Raw genomic sequence first — 14,359 nt, forward strand, 5'->3', positions numbered from 1 at the left:
CCCACCAATAAACACCCTATTCGTGCTGGTTGTGGGGACGCAGGGTGATCTCGGACTTCAATAGCAACAACCATTATACTCTGACTGTAAGGACTTGGCCGGTAAGGTTAGATTAGTGATGTTTGATTTGCCTGAATTGTACTTTGAAAATAAGTGGAGTGTCTCAGCCCTTATTTATTTGTGTTGTTACCATTTGTAACAGTAAGACTGTTTATTGTGTGTTAATTTGTATATCCTATCTGTTAAAACCTGAAGTGTTTGTGTTTCCGTGTGTGCTGTACGCAACTGCCTATTTTTCACACGTAATTAAAATTCCATAGAAACACTCTAGATTCAACATGACACACTTGGCTTAGGTGACGAACGATGATTTCCAAACCATCTTACATGGTAACATTTCAAAACCCTTCAAGTACAAACATCCTTACTAGAAGAGTGCATAATTTATTTCCCATCATCCTATTCCAATCCATTTCCCATAGCCTACCACTAAAGAAATAATAAACATTCATAGACTCTCAAGTTCTGATTGAATTTAACTACAACATTGGTTTCGCTCTCACACTCTAAACTTACTCTCGCGAACTAAACAGAACAGAACGACGCGACGGTTAATCCAAGCTGACACCGACGAACCAATCAGAAGACCGTATGACAGATGGTTGTTAAAGTAACGCCTCCGACGCCAAGTTAGATAGTTTTCCCATATCTGTATTCGATGAAACTCAACTATCTATGTATTGACTAAATTGAAAAGTGTAATTATATAAAAACTAAAGACGAGAAAAATAAAGAGGACTCTTATTCCTGAAACCAAAGAATGATTTTGTTTTACGTGTATATACATATTTGAATTATATAAATGTCCTATGCATACCCCTAGATTTAGTACACAAAATTCCCACGGTATACTACAAGAACATAAAAGTAGAACGGTAGAATAGTTAGAGTTCAGTGGATATGGAAAGAAGAAAAGATAGAAAGGGACAGGGAGAGGCAATTAGACGGTAGAGGGATTACCTAGCGTGAAAAGAATAGGATCATCCACTTTGTACAAAGACCTCATCCCAGACAGAAACAAGTTCTGAAAACTAAACGTGACAGAAATACTAGAACGTTTAGATATCCATTTCATTTCATTAGATCTTGCATAAAATAGGGTCTTGTACCATTTGGGCAGGTGTACCTATTTTGGGCACTTGCCGCTATAACTAAGTCAATTTTAAACCGATGGACTTGAAATTTTGTATATAGTTAGGCACGTACAGTATCTAACTCTGTACGAAAATTCAAGTCAATCGGTTTTAAATTGACTTAGTTATAGCGGCAAGTGCCCAAAATAGGTACACCTGCCCGAATGGTCCAAGACCCTAATTTTTATACAACCTGTAGTTTAAAAACCGATGAAGTATTGTGTTGAATGCGATGGAGGTCATTTTGTTACAGCAAACTCGATGTAACAATTTTAAGCTGTGCAGAAAGAAGTGATACAGTAATGTTCCGATTTTATCACGCCCTCCGCGCGTCAGTCCTTCATTTTTCATCAATTTACTGTTACATTTTAGAGCAAGTGTTTCCCCTCTTCTTAAAGATGAATGTTGAAAGCACGTTTTGCAACGTTAAAAGTGTTAAAAAGGCGTGTAGATTTTGTAGAATATTTAAGATAATTTTTTAAAAGGGGCGTGATATAATCGGAACAATACTGTATAACTGAAAGCAAAATTGAAGATTTTTGGATGAAAACTTAAGGATAAGTGAGAGTAAAAACTGGAGAGTTGTAAAGTTGGAGAGTTAGAGTAAACCTAATCAGGTATGGAAAAGGATGTCGCAGATAGAATATTAGGCCTAACAGTGGATTTGTTTTGTATACATAGGACCCGTTGAGCTTCACGTGAAACAGGGGTTAAGTCAGGTCGACCCCGCATGATATTGAAGGACTAGAAGTCCTTAGCAATCCATCCCTGGAGCGCAGAGAAAAAATAATTGATCCAACTTCTTCATAACTCGGTGGTCTACAGCTCTAAATGTACCGAGAGCCGTGAACGATTCTGCGAAGCTGTAATTCCGGCATCCATTGACCGGTGCGCCAATTCGGTTCGATTCACACTAGTAGCGTCTTCGAAGTCCCGTCTACGATCAGATCCCCGGTTTCCATCCACGGCTGTTCCCCGTTCGTACAGCAGTTGTCGGCCGGCCGTGTGGTGTAGGAACTATCACATGACACGTGACGCCCACACAGAGATTTGTAACGGCTAGGGCAATATATCGCCAGAATTGTATCACACTAGTTTCTTTATTACACTCCCCACATATCCGAGGTCTGATAAGCCAAATAGATCCACTAATAAAGCAAAGGTGCTCCAGATCGCGCTAGCCAGAAAAAGAAGTTGATGTAGAACCCGGCCTCGAAAGGCAAGCCGTTGCTCTGCCAAGCCTGCCGAGGAGTTTTGTCCTGGTAGCACGTGTGGTACCCTACCTATCAGTAACAGCGTATTCGAACAGTGCAATTGATACCAGATCAGATTAATCACGGAAGAAGCAATCATTGCTCAATGGTGCATGGGCCGTGGGTGAAAAAAATTGACGCCTAAATTATTAGTTTTAGCTGTATGCTGTCTTCATGCAAGTTTCTTCATCTTTTTTGAACATTTTTTTCAGTAATGAGAAATTAGGGTTGGTCTAAATGGTTTTGAAGATCAACATGTTCCCATATAGAGCAATGAATTGTTCTTCAAAGTTGAGAAGCACTTCATTCTGAACAACTTTGCCAAAGAAACCATATTGATATCTATTATGCTTTCAGAGATATTATTGTTTAAATAAAAAAAATAAGGTGACACCTAAAAAAAAGTTTTTTTTTTTCTATAACTGTTAAAACATAGATTTTTCGCAAAAACTTTGCTCCGAGCAGTTTTTTTTTATCCAAAGACAGTAAAGTTCTGTAATCTGAACTTTATTCACGGTTTTCTTCTAAAAATAGCTTTTTTTGACACTCAACGTGTCAAAATGGCGCAAGCTGATTTTAAATCGTATTGTCTTGTTCAAAAGGTCTTATAATCATCTTTCAATGGTGAATAAACGCATTTAAATAAATTTTCAAATTATGGATTATTTTTATAGAAAACGGACCCAAAATACGAAAATATGAGAGATATGATTTTGTCGTCTTTGACAAAAATGTGTGCTGTTTAAAGTATAAAAAGTGTTTAGAACGAAATATTTTAAAATAATCAATCAATCAATCAATCAAACAAAACATATTGGAAGAAAACCGTTTTTCTTTACTATCCAGTTCCAACCTGCAATGCATTGTAGAGTTACAGTTGTATGTTGGTGACCCGATTATGTCGGATTCACAACAGTACAATTCCGAACAGTAACAACACTCAGCAAACAATCGTAATCGCTTGTTGTGATGATAACGCTAGCAAAATTAATTAATTGCCAGAATGCAGGTGCTTCAATAGAGTGAGTGCTATTTTAAGTGTCATTTCATTACATCATCACTGCAATAAATTTCACTTCCTGGACATCATTTACTTCTAAACAATAATTATCTCTTATAACAACCAAAACATCACCCATCAGCATCCGTCTCAGCTATTAAAATTAAAATGTTAAACGATTAAAGCTCTCTTTTTAAACAAGTGCAAAGTAGAAAAGCAAAAATTCAAATCGTTGTTTATGCACCAGGAAGTACGAAGAAGCGACATTCAAATAACTCAATCCAAATTGTCACTGGCAATAAATTTAAAATGCACGATTTATATACTTCGTTCTTTGCCAATTCGTCTCACCACTTCTTTTCTTTCAATTTCGAATTTTCAGACAAACATGATCGTGTCTTGACCGGAAATTGCTTTTTCCCATCGATTGCCAGTGGAACCTTACGGAACGCAACGGAAGAAGGGTGAACAGCGACAATCCAGCGACGTCCTCGTCGTCCTTGTTGTCGTCATCGGCATTCAGCGGAGGCAGATCAGCAGGGCCAGCAGCAGCAGCAGCAGCAGTTTGGATACCATTCATCATTGAGGTGGTTGTTGACCGATTTTCAGTTCCGAACGGCCGGCGACAGAAAATCGTCAAAATTGTCGCCCCCACGGCAACCCGTCGACGGTGGTGGGGGTGGTGGTGGTCGGTGGAGTCGGTGGACTGGGTCGCCACTGCCAGCAACAGCATCAGCAGCAGCCGCAATAGCAGTGGGTCCGGCGGAGGACAGAAGTCGTCTGTAGCAGTCCGTGGACCGCTCGGTCTCCCGTTGCGCAACAACGCTGGCTTGCACGCAGGGAGATGAGATGAGGCTGCTACACGGCGTTAGTTTCATCATATTCGCTGCCGTTTCAGGTGAGTAGAGAGGCGTGAAATTTTTCCTATCGTTATCCTTCCCAAAAGGGCAATCGCTTGGGCACTGGTCCATATTTCAACAGCTTTTTTTTCGCGCAGACGTTGGAACTTCGCCAACCACGACGAGAGCTCACTGTCATCGCACGTTGCGTGTTGGTTAGGGAAGCTCCGTGTGATTTTTTTACCGGGTGGCGATGGCTGCAAACTCGTATGATTTTTTAAACGAACCTAATTTACACGGTTTTCATCAATTTCATCACTCAGATTTTTCAACTACTCTCAGCGACGTATGCACAGCCCTTAATTGAAGGACTTTCAAAACCAGTAATTACATGGGAATTAAGAGGTGATGCCTGTTAATGCAGAATCACAATAAGACAAAAAAAGGAAAAAATGAACCAGTTTTTTTAAGCAAAAATACTCAATAATCAAAGATCTCTTTTTTCAAACCCTTAAAAGATATAATAACATGATTCATTAGCGCTTTTGGAAAGTTATTCTAAAAAAACGAACGTGATTCAGCATGCTACGCTGATCTCAGCCTTTTCTGAGCTCTCTGTCTGTGGGTTGGTCTCGACGTTTGGGACGCTGTGCAATCCGTTTCCGCTGCTCAATTATTAAGCACTATTTGTTGGCGTTCAGTGGCTTTTCATTCAGAAAGCTGATATTGATCCATTGCATCCATTCAATAACAATCAGCTTCAAAAATTTAGCATTTAGGAAAAAAAAACTTCGATGCGGGTGGTTATGCACACTTTTGTTTTTAAAATATATGGAGAATTACGGCTTCAATTGTTTCTTATTCCACTATTTTCAGGGAAGTAAATAGAGACGATGAATACATTTTTTTTTTTGTATGTAAATGCACTACACAGACATAACAAAACATCTTGATTTATGCCGTTCGTTTCGCTCTTCCTCAGATCGTGCTCGCTGCATCCGCCGCCTAGCCCGTAGGCAGGCGCGGCGCATGTTCGCAATCGCGTCGGTCCACTAGTAAGCCGGGGTGGACTTCCCTAGGTATGGTCGCATCGCACGCACGCGAGAGCACCGCTACCAACTTGTCGCCGTCTAAACCAAGTAGGTTTCACTCACGGCGGAGCGCCTCCCTAAATACCGCTTCGTCGAAGTATGATGTCTACCGCCAGATGGTCGCTGTGAGTGTAGCTATCGTCTACTCTCCAGTTCGAACTACTTGTTAGGCCAGGACTACGAAAATTAACGTCAATTGACTCCGCACCGTTCCGACTACAGGTACCAATATTTACAAGGTCGACATCTAGTATGGGCTGTATCTCTAGCAGGATCTGACCCCACTGGTCCGTGAAACGCCTTCCCCATTGCACGGCCCAAGCATATAAGTCACCCACTATTATCACCGGCCTTCGCCCTGTCATCAAGGTCGTCATGCAGTCCAGCATCTGCGTGAACTGCTCCAACGGCCACTGCGCAGGCGCATAACAGCTACTGAAGAAGACCCCGTTTACTTTGGCGATCACGAAGCCCTCATAGGTAGTAGACATCAACTCCTGGTCGGGGTATTTATCCGTAGTCCATTTCGCCACCACTTCCTGGGCCCATCCGCGACCCAGTTACCATTGCCGGCGGGTAATCGGTATGGGTTCGCTATGCTGGCGTTATCCGTCCCCCACTCAGAAATCGCCTGACATAGCAATTGCTGAGCTAAGTCACAGTGGTTCAGGTTCAGCTGCGTTACCTGCATTGTGACTTGTTCACTGCGGCTTTCTTCAAGGCCGGACACCTTGGACCACCCGCTGGGTGCCTGTTGTTCGCAGATTTCCCGGTATAAATCTGACAAATGGGTGGACTCGTGCAGCCTTGTGCCTTATGGCCTTCAGCGCCACATCTCCCGCACAGCTTGTTCCTGTCAGGCTTTTGCAGTCCCATGACTGGTTCCTGGTTCCAGACATCTGAAGCAAACCTTCGGCGGCTCGTGCAAGATCAGTGGGCATACTGACCAATTCATCTTATGCTTCCATACTTTAACCAACTTATTTGCATCCGCCATAGCTAGCTGTACCAAGGCTAACTGTGTCCCTGCCGTTTCCTTCCGTAACCGAACGGCTGAGGTGGCTATCTGCACCTCGCACTATTGCCGCAGTACCGTGACGAGCTCTTCCGCTGCAGTAATCTCGTCCAGGTTCTTCACATTCACAATCGTCTCTGCTTTAACCCTTTGGAGCTGGATTGTTTTGCCTTCGCTGCCGTAACTTCGCTGGCCTCGATCACGTTTCTTATGCTCGGTTTCATCGCTGGGGTCATATTGACCCCTCCGGCTCCAAAGGGTTAAGAGCCCTCACCTCGACCCTTTTGCCAAGGACCTCTTCCGCCAGACTTTTGTAAGCGGCACTCTTGCGTTCCTTGTCGCACTTGAGGTCTAGGATCATTTCACCCGTATGAGTACGTCTGATCCTGCGCACGTCAGCTCCCAGATCCACGAGCTTGGCGTCGCTTCGCATCGCCTTCAAGACGTCCGAGTACTTAGACTGTTCGGTCTTGATGACGAGCGCGTCGCCTTTCTCGCGCTTGGCACCTACCCTTTTACGCCTTCCTGGTTTGGTATTCCTGATCTTCTTGATTTGCAGTTTTTCTTCTTCCACTTCCGCTCGACTTTCGTCCTAGGGGGTTCGCCCTACTCTTTTGCTGAGGGCCCAGCTTTGAGACGCCTCAAAGCGGTCCAACTTGCCGGAATTACTGCCGGCCTTCGCGGTTAGTATCCGCCTAGCCTTGCGGGCACCGCCACACAGCTCCTCATCTGACGGTTGCCTCATCCGCTTCGGCGAGTGCTTATCGAAAACTGTTGCATCCATCACACCTTTTGGACTACCTGCGAAAGTGAACCTCCGTCCGGGTAGACTCCGTAACCTTTTTTTTATCCAATAGATTTCTTTATAAGGCTCGATGTTTAATCAAAAACTCTACAGAGCCGAGGTGCTTAAACATTCTTTTAAGAGTAACAATACAATGTCAATAATACATTTTTCGCGCACATTTTTTTCTTGGGGCCGTACCCGAACCAGAGCAGGAACCAGATCCTGAGGCAGCAAATTGAGCTCGTCGCTGCTTCGCCACTGGACTGGTCATTGCATTCAGAATTGCCTGACCCACTTCCTCCAATGCTGCTACACCTTGCTTTCTAAGATCTTCCTTATCCGTTATTCCAGTATCTTCGCTAGCTACAGCCAGAACCTGGGCCAGATCCGTGGTATCCGTTGGTTTGGCGAAACTTTCTTCCAGGACTTTGATGATGTCGTCCTCGAAAGCTTCTATCGATTCCTGTTCAACTGGCTCCACTGCAACACCAGCCACAACTCTAGCATACGAAAGCGTCTTCTCCTTTTTCTTTTCTGTCTTATTTCGGGAACGAGTCTTTTCGGTATCCTATGGCTTGACATAAGAAGCAAGTATCCTTATACTGAAATAAATTTTGTTGTGGAAACTATCGATTTCATAGTAAAATTACTAACCGTACCTATGATTCTCAACCGACAACAAAATCTGTTAAGGTAACTGAAATATGCTTGAATTTACAATGCATTGTAGTAAATTTAACTAAACGCGTAGTCGTCTCAACAACAAAACATTGTTATTTTTTCCTGGACACGCATTTTACAACACAGTATGGTTAAAAATACAATGCTCATTTGTTAAATTAAGATTATTTTTAGTAATATTATCTGCACTGTTAGTTAAGTTGACAGTGTTTTAGTGGAATTAACTGGAAATTGTTGTCGGTTGAGAACACTAGTTTACAGCATTTTTGAACTCGGTAAGCTGATGATCATTTTTGGTGTAGAATCATGCCCTGAGTACGAAAACGCGAAGGAAAAAAATTACAGTAGAGCGGAAAATTTTTCGACTTTCCATACAAGTTTGATGATTTGAAATCAATTTTTGTTCTATTTTTAGGCAACATCGCTCACTTCACACACCTCATTCTCCGTAATCAATGCTCCGATTGAGCTGAATTTTTTACTGTAACTTGCCTACATATGATATGTCAAATAAACGTCGAGAAAGAATTTTTAAGTTGTTTTTTTCTTATTGAAAAAAATACATTTCTTCAAAAAATTTAGGGAATTTTGCTAAAATTTAAGAAGATCGTCCCTAAAACTCGCCCATATCTTGAATTTCATCAATCTGACGCAAAACCTGTATTCAGATGACCGAATGGTATTGTATTCAGCTTTTAATTTATGGAAAAAGATTTAAAGTTGGTTGAACAAAACGCAATATATTTGAATTTTAGTAAATTACATATTTTGAAAAGTTGCAAAACTCGATATTGAGCTAAATCTCAAAAACTGTTCTACAGTAAAACCTCCATGAGTCGATATTGAAGGGACCATCGACTCAAGGAAATATCGAGTATTGGAACAAAAATTCGTTGGGAAGTTTTTTGAGGGACCATCATAGTAACCCAGAAATTATTTTTCAGTATGCAAAAATCTACCTCCATGAGTCGATATCGAGTCAAGGAACATCGACTCATGGAGGTTCGACTGTACTTTATATTTTTTGAAGGTCGGTTTCGAAATCAGCACTAAATTGTGCTTCAAAAATTTTGGTCGTTGACAGAAGTTCACGACTTTCGTTTTATTTTGTAAACTTGTGGAATAATAGGTACGGTTAGAAATTTTACTATGGAATCGGTAGTTTCCACAACAATTTTTTTTTTCAGTGTAAGACCGTCATAGAATACATTTCCTCTCCAACCGGACACATCAATTGATGGAGGTATATTTTTCTTCACTTCCATATAGACATCTCGCACGCCCGTGAGTAGGTGTCCCGTGTCCAAGACCAGATTCCGCTGGAAACTTCTCTCTGACTATGCCTTCCCAAAATATTGCAGCCCGACCGACCAGTTGCTTTCACTTATTTTGGGTGGCAGATCAAATACGCGGACGTTCTAGCCTAGGTGCTAGAGTGCCTAGCTAGGTGTTCTAGCCAAAGTCTACGCTCCATACAAATTTTAAAATTTTTGTATGGACACAAGTCTACGAGGGGGGAGGGGGATCTGAGATGACCAAATTTTGGTCTACGTGGTTTATGAACAGCCCATTACTACAGTACTTCAGGATTTTCTTCAGCAAGTTAGTTTGAAACTCCCGCAGGATTTTCCCTGGGATTCTCAGGATTTCTCCGAGAGCTTATCCAGATATTTATCTAGGTATGCCTGAAAAGAATTCCCTGAATTTTTCTTCAAAATCGTCTTAGGGATTATTAAGCATTTTTAAGGTTTCCTCCAGGATTCCCCTCATCTCAACAGATTTTTGAAAATGATCTTCAGATTTCTATAAACGTTGTTTTGACACATTTTTTTTTCCTGAACTATCTCCTACAATTTATTTCAATGTTTTAACAGAAATTTTTCATGAAAAGATATTCAGACATTTCAAAAGGAATCTCTTGAAAATTTCAGAGATGAATTCCAGGAAACCCAACAAAGATAGATTCGCGAAGATCACTTAAATAACATCAAAAGAGGCTTTATTCCAGCCTTGTTGTGCACTTTCTTACCAACTTTTTAAAACATCCTCATAAATTATGTAGGGTTATCATTTTTTAATATCCTTATGTTCATTTTTCGGAAACTTTGAGTTTTAAACTTATAATTTCAAATGCATAAATATTATCTTGCATTATTGTTGCTTTTTTTACAATTTAGGGCTTTGTTTTGTTTAATAAACATCTACGTCCAGAGAGTTCATTAAAATATCATCATTTTTCGAAATATTAAGAATTATCTAGTTATTGAATTACTGAAACCCTGACAAAATGACTAACATGTGTCCTGCATCAGAGCAAAATATATCTGGTCACTTTATTGTACATTCTTTGCCAACGACTTTTTCAAAGCGTCCAACGAGACAAACTTAATAAAGAGCGACCGATTATGTGCCGTCTTATAAGCAGCTGCCATATGGATTACATCCGTGTCTAGCTCCTTCAAAAACTTGGCTATTTCATCCCAAGAGGGTCTTAGGCTACCTGGCGGGAACCGAAACTGTACGGTATTCATCACCTCGCTCATTTCAACAAATTGTTGTTGTTTCTGATGGGACACAATATGCACCGCCGACCAGCGATGAAAGTGAACAAAGGACTAACAAAGCAAAGCGCGCGTGTAGTATCACTACCTAAACAGCACGGGCTGAAGACAATCGATTATTATCCGGGATGGATTTTGCGTGCGTCCGTTATGAACCACAGCAGCGACAGAACTGAAAACTGACTCCGTAACATTTGCTTTCGCTGGTTCTACCGTTGCTGCAGTTGTCACGAGTCTCTCGAGATCCTTCTAGGCATCGTTTATGGACTTACGAAGTCGCAACAGGGCCGTTTTAAGGTTTTTGCTAATGTTGGGCTTCGTGGACGCAAATTCGATAATCTTACCGAGCTGTTGTACAGCATTGGCATTGCAGACAGCCCGACTCGTTTTAGGTTGATGGTGCTCATCAACCACGCTCCGTCCAAAATCTCCCCCGGCTAGCCGGGAAATGAATCGGAGCTACCATGCTGGAACTGCGTACGCAGCTTCCTGTTCCTGACTCCTCACTTCTCCAGACCTAGTCAACTCACTTCTTGCGAAGGGGTTAGCCTCATCACTACTTCCACTAGGTTTTTGATTGGATTTGTTGAAACTCATTAGAGATCCCACGTGTAGCACGGGAAAAGAGGTCCACCATGCCAGAGCCCTGCATTAACGCGGTAAGAGACGAAATACTGATGAAATACTGTACCCCACAGGCACCGTTAACGATCGAGCATCTTTTTCACTCACTCGATCACTCATCCCTCGGCACGGGTCGCTTGAATTAGGGGTTAGTAGTCCTATTCTTAGCCGGTGACAACGCGTCCGTTTAGTTGGATTTTTTTTCCTTCTAAACCATAGGGGGGAAAATCTGTTCAACAGACACCCTAACAGGAAGGTTAGGGTAGTGTGGGGTTAAGGCCGTTTTCTACAAGAATAGTAGAAGCCAGGACTACTCTCTCCTCGACCCACTACCACACATTCCTATGGTCGCCAAACCCTACGTCTCTCCGGAAGGTATTGCTTTAGAGAGGGGCTAGTGCACATCGCACCCTCAAGGTTAGCTGCGTAGCCTAGCAGCAACGAACATCGATGACTCGCCCTGGAGAGTCCATCACGGTAACATGCTGGCGCTTAGCCAGTTTCCCGAGTGGTCCTCGCCACTCCCTTTGCCCTCGAAAGGCGGGCAGGGTCAACCCCGCCCGCGCCCAACTGCTTAGCAGACATCAAGAACTGATGCCCACGTGCAACCCGATCTGACCTGCCCGCAAAGGAAGGGTATCACTACCCTTCAGGCCCTATCAGATGCACCCGAAGGTTGCAGACAGCAGGGTCTCACTTACCCCGACCCTTGCCGGGGACCCCTTTCCAATCGCGGGTTCGGATCCAACCCAGTAGACCGACGCCACGACAGCACCGCTACCGGGACTTCCTCTCTGCGGCCACTTAATCGCTGTAAGGGTCGATCTCAACCGCAGGGCACCGGTATGACCTACGAAGCCGACTTCGAACTCCTGGACCACCTCTTGTACTGCATCTGGACTAGCCATTCTCCGAGTCCACGCGCCACCTCTTCTGTAGCTCCCAGACGATATGGGTGATAGCCGTTGAAACGGCATTCCAGCTAACCTCATCCCTACACATCCTCTGGACCAAATTGTCCGGAGTTGTGTCCTCCCCGCATGTGGCAAGCATGCGGTCACGAATTGTGCGAAAACGCGGGCACACGAACAAAACGTGTTCCGCCATTTCCTCTAAACCATTGCACACTGGGCATTCAGGAGAATCCGCATGTCCGAAACAGTGTAGATACTGTCGGAAGCAACCATGAACTGTAAGGACCTGTGTCAGGTGGAATGTAACTTCCCCATGGCGCCTATTAATCCAACTATCTACCCTCGGTATCATCGTTTAGTTGGTATGTTATGTTTGATTTGTCTACCGGTGGAGTTTGGGGTATTTGTATGACTTAAAATAAGGGCCCATATAGCCACAACTATAAAGGCGTGGGTATTCAGCACGGTTATGCTGGGGGTGATTGGTCCCTGTTCCGGTCGGTCCAGGAAGTTTCGGTAATGGAAAGTTTCTTGATTCCCTTGGGCATAGATTATCTTTGTGCCTGTCATACGATATACAGGATATACACATGTGATATGATCAGAGGACAGATGCAAAGGAAGCTCTCACTTAATAAATATGGAAGTGCTCATAGGGCACTGAGCTGAGAACCAGGATTTGTCCTGGGACGTTACGCCAAGTATACATATTCAGATCGGCAATTCATCTAAAAGGAATAATAACAACAAATTCCATATTGTTTTTTTCTTCAAAATATAATAAATTAGCTTTTCTAGCACCCAGTAGCTGTAGCGGTAAGTGCGCGGGTATTCAGCAAGACCATGCTGAGAGTGACAATTTCGATTCCCGCTCAGTTCTCGCACTTACAAAATGTCATAAAATGTTGCGTCATTTAACGTCGTCTTATGTGAGCGAGAGAAATGACAAAATAGGGGAACGACGTAGCTTTTGGTCTGTACATTGAATGGATCCTGACGCGCCCTATTAACCTATTTATAACTCATGGATTTTCCTTTCACTCCACTAAATTGATCGACTTTTCCGCTGAATTTCCGATCCACCCACTCGAGAATAAACGAGCCGGGAGCAAAACAATAATGCCAACCCACTGCCATTTCACAGACGACATTATTACCCAATCCATCGAACAAAGGACAACCCACGAAGCCGTGTAATCTATAAACCCAGCCACAAAAACTGGGAGAAAATAAATAAAATTTCGATATTTGGAGCGATCTGCTCCATTTGGCTCAACAGCACGACCGACGGCACACTCTCCGGCGACTACATAACTGATAAGCCAGTAAACCTAGCTTATTGTACATGTGCCAGAGATGGTCCCGAACACTTCCCCACAAGCAACGTGGGTGGAAATGGTCTAAACAATTGAATGTATCAATTTCTTGGATGTCATCCTCTCGCTGGAAAACAGCGTAAACGATATTCTCCCTACGTCGTTGTCCTCCCCCTCCCCCTTTTAGGTATCAGTGCCAGCTGTCTCTCCGCCGGTGCGGCGTGATTTGATTCCGTTACACACCGTCGTCCCACGACATAACCTTTCCACGGTCGGTGTGCTTCCGTTTGTTATCAATCGCTCCGCATCGTCGTCGTTCCGACCCGAACCACTTGGGCAAATTTGGGCCAAATGTTAAAACAATAAACGCCTATCCGATATGGATACTACTGGGTTACAATATCGCAACGGCTGCGTGCATGAGGGGAGGTGGGAAAAGCAATATTCTCGCTTTATTACAGTTGCTACTGGCAGGGAGTTCCCGATGTTCCCGGTAGGTTCGTGGTATCGGTAGGTGTGTGGAAAATCGTCTAGTAACCTAAAACTTTTTTGTTAAACACCCATTGGAAATGTGGCTTTTAACGCATAGTTTGTTTACAATTTACAAATAATGAACAATAATAAAAACTGAAAATCAAGTAGGAGGTGGAGGTGTCCAACTAATCTTCCTTTCCCATCCCTCAGCTGTCGCAAGGACGTGGCCAGGACAGCACTCGACCGTTGGAGGATTGAGTCAATCTTGTCTAAGAGTCAGAGATTAGTCCAAAATCTTTGTGCTTTTATAACGGACAGGAAAGATGCAACCCTCATAACAGCGATCCAGGGCTGTACCACCTACGAATTTGTGCGACTTGCTTAATGCTAATGCTAATGCTAATGCTAATGCTAATGCTAATGCTAATGCTAATGCTAATGCTAAAATCAAGTAGGAGGTGGTGGTAGTGGCGAGGCTAGCCCCTTCGCAAGAACTGGGTTGGTGATGTTTCCGTTAAGGAGAAGCGAGGAGGTAGGACCAGGAAGCTGCACACGCAGCTGAAGCGTGGGAGCTCCTATCCATTCCCCGGCAAGCCAGCCGGTGGAGATAC

General features: G+C 43.2%; 1 protein-coding gene across 6 annotated transcripts in view; it reads left to right on the top strand.

Annotated features, from left to right (window-relative positions):
• The window catches only part of LOC109431392 (acetylcholine receptor subunit alpha-like), a 681,325-nt gene that overhangs the window by 444,328 nt on the left and 222,638 nt on the right, over positions 1-14,359 (top strand). For all 6 annotated transcript variants that reach the window (XR_009996235.1, XM_062845640.1, XM_062845641.1 and 3 more), the window contains one exon: positions 3,829-4,344. Coding sequence is in view for 5 of the 6 variants with exons in the window: in XM_062845640.1 (XP_062701624.1) it covers positions 4,296-4,344 (49 nt within the window). In the remaining variant the exon portion in view is untranslated. The remainder of the gene's footprint in view (positions 1-3,828; positions 4,345-14,359) is intronic.

Source organism: Aedes albopictus, chromosome 1 (assembly GCF_035046485.1).
Source record: "Aedes albopictus strain Foshan chromosome 1, AalbF5, whole genome shotgun sequence".
Lineage (NCBI taxonomy): Eukaryota > Metazoa > Arthropoda > Insecta > Diptera > Culicidae > Aedes > Aedes albopictus.